General features: G+C 50.2%; 1 protein-coding gene across 1 annotated transcript in view; it reads left to right on the top strand.

Annotated features, from left to right (window-relative positions):
* The first annotated feature begins 1,036 nt into the window (after positions 1–1,036).
* The window catches only part of MAST1 (microtubule associated serine/threonine kinase 1), a 36,529-nt gene continuing 29,385 nt past the window's right edge, over positions 1,037–8,180 (top strand). Inside the window, exons 1-4 of the mRNA XM_012810148.2 lie at positions 1,037–1,223; positions 2,885–2,973; positions 3,327–3,402; positions 5,625–5,703. Coding sequence (XP_012665602.1) covers positions 1,141–1,223; positions 2,885–2,973; positions 3,327–3,402; positions 5,625–5,703 — 327 coding nt within the window. The 5' untranslated portion in view covers positions 1,037–1,140. The remainder of the gene's footprint in view (positions 1,224–2,884; positions 2,974–3,326; positions 3,403–5,624; positions 5,704–8,180) is intronic.

Here is an 8,180-nt window from a genome sequence, read left to right as displayed (position 1 = left end):
GGCGCCGAGCCGACTCTGTCTCAATTTTAAAAAGTTAATAGCTACTAATCTTTATCATTGCTATTAATGAAAAAGACCACCTGACCACCTATCAGTTTTTAGCTACCCTAACTAGCTACACTCCCTGACTTCGTGAAAATGACTGGGAGTGGAGCATATTTGTTGGGGTGTAGAGGAGTCATTCATTCATTAAGCCTTTCATGCTTGAGCATGCTAAGCGCATTCCTGACTCCAGGCCTTGGCCTTTGTGGCTCTCACTACCTAGAATGCTATTCTCACAGATCCTCTTATGGATAGCTCTTATCTTTCAGCAACCAACTTAAAAGTCACCCCTACAGAGAATCCCTCTCTGACCATGTTTTCATCCCAGCCACTGTCCATCACATCACCCTGTTTAAATTTATTCACAGCACATATTAGCAACGTTTATCTGATCCACTTCTACATTAATCTTGTTTAGTGTCTGGTTCCCCCTCTAAATGCTAGTCCCCCAAAGGGCAGGAACTTTTGTCTTATTCACTGCTATGTCCCCAGTGCCTAGTAAGTGCTTAAGAGATATTTTTCAGATAAAGATTCCTGTTTCATTTGCACGAACACACACTGAGATGTCAACTTACAGGCCCTATATGGGGTTCCTCCTGCTTACTTGGCCCTGTGCTGGTCTCTGGGGGTTGGGGGAAAAATCACCCTGGGACACTTTCCTCCTAGGAGCTGGGACCTCAGCGCATGGCCAAGGGTGAAGGTAAGGATGCCAGAGAGGTCTGTCACACCCTGTTTCTGCTCCTGCAGGAAGCTGAGAGGGTTTGAGGTCAGCGTCTGCAGGTCCACGCTGACCTCTGTCCTTTTGCCCCTTTGCCTTCCAGAAGGATTTGCCCCTGCCCCGGAAAAGCAGCAGGTGAGCCTCAGGGAGAGACTCGCGGGGCTGAACGCCTCTTCTTGGGCCAGGTGGGGGCGCCAGGCGAGCTTGCGGGCGGGGCCCGGCGCGCCGGCAAATAGCAGCGCCCCCTCCTGGCGGGCAGCAGCCGCAGGGCCCTCCCCTCCCCTGCCCGCTGCGGCTCCAGCCTCCGCCCCACGCGCTTGCTCCCCGAACCGCTGCCGCCGCCGCTGCCGCACCTGCCACCATGTCGCCGCCGCCGGGTCATGTCTGACTCTCTCTGGACCGCGCTTTCCAATTTCTCGATGCCCTCCTTCCCCGGCGGCAGTATGTTCCGCCGCACCAAGAGGTAGACTCCCGACCCCCCAGACCCTGTCCCAGCCCTCCCCGCAATGCCATCCCTCCGGTTGCTGCCGCAGGGCGGGGCCCGGGATGCTGCTCCCGGTACAGCTGCGCCAGAGGTGCCAGTGCTGCGACTTCCCGCCGGAGATAGAGTTGAATGGGGGCTGTGTGGGCCAAGTCTGGGGGACTGCCCGCTGTAAAGAATAGCGGCGGGGGAAGGGGGTTGCGCCAGAGTGGGGGGTTGCGGCGCCTTTGTCTGCAGGCGCTACGGGTTCTAGAGTCCTGGTGGAGGCAGGGGAAAAAGGGAGGGTTGGGGACTTGGTACCCTCAGAACAATAGCTGCAGCCTTGCTTCCCCCACCCGCATGCCTCGTACTCCACGATAATATGCTCAGTCACTGCGGCTGAGGGTGAAGGGACAGAGTGGCTGGGGGCTCCGTCCTCGTTTGGTAGAGAGACTGATATCTTGAGGGTTAGAAAAACGGGGGGGGGGTAATCATAGCACAGAACCGCCCTCAAGAACACAGCCTCACCTTGAAAATAGTGACACACAGCATCACGCAGGACATAATCTCACACACATACACACACAACAGCCCTAGTGGCCCAGATACACTGTTAGGCGCCATGCATAGCCAGCCATACAGCTACCACAGGTCAGAGCCATGCACAGACACACAGGGGTAGCCCCTAGTGCCACACACAGAAACTCGAAAAGCCACAGGCACTGCATCATGTACACACAGTAAGATGTCACATACGTGGCGATCCACACACACAATAATGCCATCTGAAATGCACACAGCCACATGTGTGAGAATGACACTTCCAGGCACTAACCAATGTAACAAGGTACGATGTCTTATCTAGGCATGTCACATACTGTGTCATACTGACGTCAGTATAAACAGATGCAGGAAATCTTGCAGAGACAGAGAAACACACAAAACTACACGTCATCACACACAAGACTCACCCAGAAAATATCATACGCGGTGGCATGTCAAAGTATGTCAATATCACGGGATGTTAAACTCACATAGAAGACGCTACACATGGACACATATGATGAATGTCACACGCAAAGAGGGGGACAGCATCTCAGACTCAGAATGCTGCACAAAGACATAGATACATGTTGGAGAAATCACGCTTCATGCACGTGTTACAGCACATAATCCTAGACAAGTGGTGTTTCACACTGTGTCACACAGACACACAAATGCACAAGCTGTGTCGCCTAGGGTAAACTCGGAGTGTCACACATGATATCACATTAGAATGAACTTAATGTCACACAGTGTTGAATTCACACAGTAAATGCCACATGTGAATATATACAGTGAATGTCAAGCAAATACTGAAGGATACACAGACACTTGTCATTACCGATAGTGTCACCTAGACACTGAGGCTATCACATGGTGACTGACGCTGTGACCTCACAGGATCTACATGAGAATCTCTCACACATATCACATACTCATCCCCTACCATATACAGTCTTCCCACGGCCTCGACCACATCCTCCCTGGATTTCTCCGGGGGCACCTTCGAGTACACACGGATAGGAGATAAACTGGGATCTGATATGGGAGGCCGCTGGGTGGGCTCAAGGATTCACCGAGCTGAGGCCCGGTCCGGCCCCCCTGCTTCGCCTTCCCCGCAGTTGCCGCACCAGTAACCGGAAAAGCCTCATCCTGACCAGCACTTCGCCCACGCTGCCGAGACCCCATTCTCCTCTGCCAGGCCACCTAGGTGAGACCAGTGATGGACGTGGATCAGACTATAGGAGGCGGGCGCCACAGGAGAGGGGCGTGGTCAATCTCCGGGAGGGGCGGAGTCCGGATGAAGACAACCCAGATTGGATAAAGGGCGAGGCCATCATTGTGTGGGCTTGACTAGATCGCAGGGAGACACGCATTAGTTGGCAGAGTTCAGGCGGGACTAGAAAGTTTAGAGAGGGTCCACTGCTCAAGCGGCGTGGCCTACCCATACTTGGGCAGACGTGAGCTAAAGACAGGACAGGCTGCTGCTTGCAACCTATCTTAGGGATCACGAGGTTTGGGGAGCAGTCTCTCAGTCTCTAAAGCTCCTCCTTTCCGCCACAGGTAGCAGTCCCCTGGACAGTCCTCGCAACTTCTCCCCCAACACTCCCGCCCACTTCTCGTTTGCCTCCTCCCGAAGGTGAGTCCCTCCTTCCCAGGGCCCCAGAACCCTGGCCAGATCCTTCCCAGCCACCGTCTAGGCTGTTATCTGTTCTCCTAATTGCATCGACCCAGGTTCTGAAGGGACCCGCGAGTGCCCCAAGGTCCCAGCAGAAAAAAAAAATCACCCAGCCTTCGGGGAGGGGCTATAAAAAGGCGGGGCAAATCGCCGATCTGGAATTCGAAAAAGGAGAGGCTTCCTTTGAGGCGGTGCTAAAACGCATGCGCTTTGTGCCCGGGGTCTAGGGCTCCCAAGCCTTGGGCTCTTGGCCGGGTGTTTCCATAGCAACATGACGGGGTAGCCAAGATGAGGTGCGCAAGCGCAGACTGCTCCATGTCCATCTAGGGACTAACTCTTGGTCCCTGAGGTGGGAGAGGGCGACTAAGGAGATTTCTCAAGGGTCCAAGAGGTGGAATTTCAGGTTTTTTCCCCCAGGTCTCAGAGGGTTTCTGTAGTGATCTTAAATGAAATGAATTTCCTGGAGGGAGCACAATCCTAGAGCCCTATCCTGGCTTCCTCTTGCACTCAGCTAAATTTCACTATTGAAACTGGGAGAGGCAAAGAGGTCTCTCTTGTCCCTCTGGTGATTTCTGGAGAAACTTTGTGGGAGTCACGGGGTGGGGGGTAGTGGTGGTTAGCAGATCAATTTTTCTTTGAACTCATTCATTCTGAAAGCAGTGTTTGAAAACCTGGTGTGTTCTAGGAGCCAGGCATATGGGGTGGATGACATTTCGTCTCTACCCTCAGAGTCCAGAGAGGTAGGCAGGCCAGAAAATGGAGATCAAAGACTGATGAAAGTGGCTGGGCACCCGCAGCTCAGCATCTAGGGCGCCAGCCACATACACAGAGGCAGGTGGGTTCGAACCTGGCCCAAGCCTGCTAAGCAACAATGACAACGGCAACAAAAAAATAGCCAGGCTTTGTGCGGGTGCCTATAGTCTCAGCTACTTGGGAGGCTGAGGCAAGAGAATCATTTAAGCCCAAGAGTTTGAGGTTGCTGTGAGCTGTGACACCATGGCACTCTACTGAGGGCGACATAGTGAGACTCTGTCTCAATAAAAGAAGAAAAAGACAAAGGGTATGGGGGTGAGAGTCACGAGGTACTGTGGGGACAGAGACAGACACCCTGGGGATGGTGGGGAAGCTCCCCTTGATTGTGAAATTTAGCTGAGGGCAAGAGGAAGCCAGGAAAGGGCTCTAGGATTGGCCCTGAGTGTTCATCTGTATCTAGGGCGGTCTGAGCTAGCCCACTGCTGGAGGACAGAACAGGAAACAAGTCTAGTATGTGGAGTGTGTGACCATGTGACCATGCAATCTATGGGCTGGTACAGATGTATGTGACTGCATGAGATTGTGAATGTATGATGCCTGCATAGTCATCTATGAGAATGTGTGTCAGTGTTCGAGTATGAACATGTGTATGTAGCATTGTAAAAGTGTGTGAATATATATAACAAGCGTGGAGACATACCTGTGCACCTGTGTGAGATTATGAATGATGAGTTGTGTGGCTGTAGTAACAGTGTCTGGAACATGTATCTGTGTGAATGTGAAAGCATGTGTCAGTGACTATGCGTCTGTGTGTTACAGTGTGTGTGTTGGGTCTAAGTAAGTGTATGTGTCTATATGTGAATGTATGACAGGGTTGGTGTGTGTGATTGTTCGTTAGTGTGTAAGAGTGTAATATTTGGGTCCACAGATGGGAATACAGGTGTGTGTGTATGTGAAGTGTGAATGTGTTTATGTCAGTATGTGAACTTGACACAGTAATCACACTAACACTCTTGAGTGTGACTTTGAGAGAGATTGTGTCTGTGTCACTGGACCATGTGTCAGAGTTGTGTTGGAGGGAGAGACTTTTATTCTCTGAAAAGTCTCAATGGGTCTCACTCAGACAGCTTTCCCATGGGAAGTTCACCAGGGGGAGATTTCTGGCATCCTTCTGGGATAACTTCCTGAGGTGGGCTTTTCCAGTCCTCCTTGATTTCCACTCTGGAGTGTTTGTTACACATGGGATGACAACAGAGTGGGATCCTCACTCCAAGTCCCTGGTGTCTGCCTGAAAGACTTCCTTTTTAACCCTTAAGGAGTCTTTGAATACAGATATATTCCCTCGCCATGGCCAGTGGCTTCTCTCACTCTCCAAAGAGTGGGGGGACCAGGGAACATGGTGAACTCTGAGCATCTTGGCTGGCTTCCAGGGCAGACGGACGCCGTTGGTCTCTGGCCTCACTCCCCTCATCCGGCTATGGCACCAACACACCCAGCTCCACCGTCTCGGTGAGTGTGGCAGGTGGGTGGATGGGAGGTAGGGGTTGCAGGGTATCCTCCATCTGAAGGCCCACACCTAAGCCATCATTCCAGGCTGGACTTAATGACCGGTTGGGTTTTTGTGTCCTCCAAGGATGCCCATTGGTCCATCTATTAGTGAGTTACAGTACCCCCTCCACAAAGCCCTGTTCTCTGCTCTCAACATATCTTTGTAGGGCTCCTACTCATGTCTGACTCATGGATGATGACATTAAGGCTGAGAAATTTAAGCCATTTGTCCAAGTATCACCAGCTGGCCAGGGACAGGCCATAGCTTTCACCCAGAGCCCATTTGCTTGCCCTCTGCAATACTCAAAATCTTTCTCCATCTGCCCTCTTTTCTACCTGTCTCGGTTCACTTGTTTATCCCTTGGCATGATGTTCAGCAGACATTTGTCATGAAATAAATATGGTGGCTGGACTCTGTAACCCAGGCCAATGTCTAAGATTCATGCAGCCCTCATGGAGGATGACAGACCAGTAAGAAAGCATTTACAATGCAGGTGGTCAGAGTTTTGGTGGGAGTAGCACAGACAAGGCAATAGCAGAGGAGAGGCATATGACTCAACTGGAGGGAATCACAGAAGGCTTCCTGGAGGAGGTGGCATTTCAGCCAAGACAAAAGATCAGCAGGAATCTGGCAGGTGGAAGAGGCAGAGAGGATGTTCCTGGGAGGTGGAACAGCATAAGTCTGCTTTCAGAGGCCACAGAGAACTTGCTGCATTTGGAAAGTTGAAATTAGCCTTGTGTGGCTGGAGGCTTTGGTTGGAGAAGAAATAGAGGTGATAATCCTGATTATTTGGGGGCTTGTCGGCCAGGGCAAAGAGGGAGATTTTATTCTAAATCCAGTGCAGAAGCCATAGAATGGCTTTACATTAAATTGTGTCAAACTTTTTTGAACTGTTTGAAATTGTAGTTCTCTATGGGTCCTATATAGTGTGCATTAAAAAAAAATTTTTTTTTTTTTTGAGACAGAGTCTCAAGCTGTCCCCTGGGTAGAGTGCCATGGCGTCATAGCTCACAGCAACTTCCAACTCTTGGGCTCAAGTGATCCTCTTGCCTCAGTTTTTCTATTTTTAGTAGAGACGGGGTCTTGCCCTTGCTCAGGCTGGTCTTGAACTCCTGAGCTCAAGCAATCTACCTGCCTTGGCCTCCCAGAGTGCTAGGATTACAGGCGTGAGCCACTTCTACTGACCAGCATCAGAATTTTTTAAAAAATGAACTGGGCATGGTGGTGCATACCTTTGGTCACAGTTAAAGGCTGAGGCAGGAAGATCCCTTGAGTCCAGAAGTTTAAGGCTGCAGTGAGCTATGATCATGCCACTGCACTCCAAATGGAGGGAGACCATGTCTTTTTTTTTTTAGAAATAGAGTCTTACTTTGTTGCTCTCAGTAGAATGCTGTGGTGTCACAGCTCACAGCAGCCTCCACCTCTTGGGCTTAGGCAATTCTCTTGCCTTAGCCTCCTGAGTAGATGGGACTACAGGCATCCGCCACAACGCCCGGCTATTTTTTTGTTGCAATTTGGCCAGGGCTGGGTTCAAACTTGCCACCCTTGGTATATGGGGCTAGCACCCTACTCACGGAGCCCTAGGCACCACCCAGGAGACCATGTCTTGAAAGAAAAGAAAAGAAAATGAAAGAAAGAAAGAAAGAAAATAAATATGTATGGGATAGAATTTTAAGCAAAGGAGTAATATGAGGTTCAAAATGATCATTCTGGCTGGGCATGGAGGCTCATGTCTATAATCCTAGTACTCTGGGAGGCCAAGGCAGGTGTATTGCTTAAGCTCAGGACTTAGAGACCAGCCTGAGTACGATCAAGACTCTGTCTCTACTAAAAATAGAAAAACTAGCCAGGTAGAGCAGCGTGTGCCTGTAGTCTCAGCTATTCAGGAGGCTGAGGCAAGAGTCCAAGAGTTTGAGATTGCTGTGAACTATGGGACTCTACCCAGGGCAACAGTGAGAAAATAAATAAATGCATAAGCAAAGAAATAAAATAAATAAAAAGATCATTCTGACTGTAGGCAGAATCAAATGGATGTCCTGTCTCTCCACTGATTTTTGTGGATCTGTGTCTAAACAGGGAGGGACAACCAGCCAGAACCCAGTCTTTGCCCTTGAGTAGGAGGGATCAATAACAAATACATGATAAAGACAGGCCAAGTGTGGTTGTTCACACCTATAGTCCCTGTCGTTTGGGAGGGAGAGTCAGGAGGATAGTTTGAAGCCAGGATTTCAAGACCAACCTGGGCAAGATCCTGTCTCTACAAAAAAATTAAAAGTTTAGCCAGGTGTGGTGGCATAGTCCTATCTACTTGGAAGGCTGAAGCAGAGGGATTGCTTGAGCCTAGGAGTTTGAGGCTGTAGTGAGCTATGATTTCAACACTACTCCTCAGCCTGGGCAACAGCAGGAGACCATGTCTCTTAAAAAAAAAAAAAAAAAA

The sequence above is a fragment of the Otolemur garnettii genome, unplaced genomic scaffold, assembly GCF_000181295.1.
Source record: "Otolemur garnettii isolate 467f Iridium unplaced genomic scaffold, OtoGar3 scaffold00127, whole genome shotgun sequence".
Classification (NCBI taxonomy): Eukaryota; Metazoa; Chordata; class Mammalia; order Primates; family Galagidae; genus Otolemur; species Otolemur garnettii.
The sequence above is the reverse complement of the archived record's forward strand: the minus strand, read 5'-3'. Positions and strand labels throughout refer to the sequence as shown.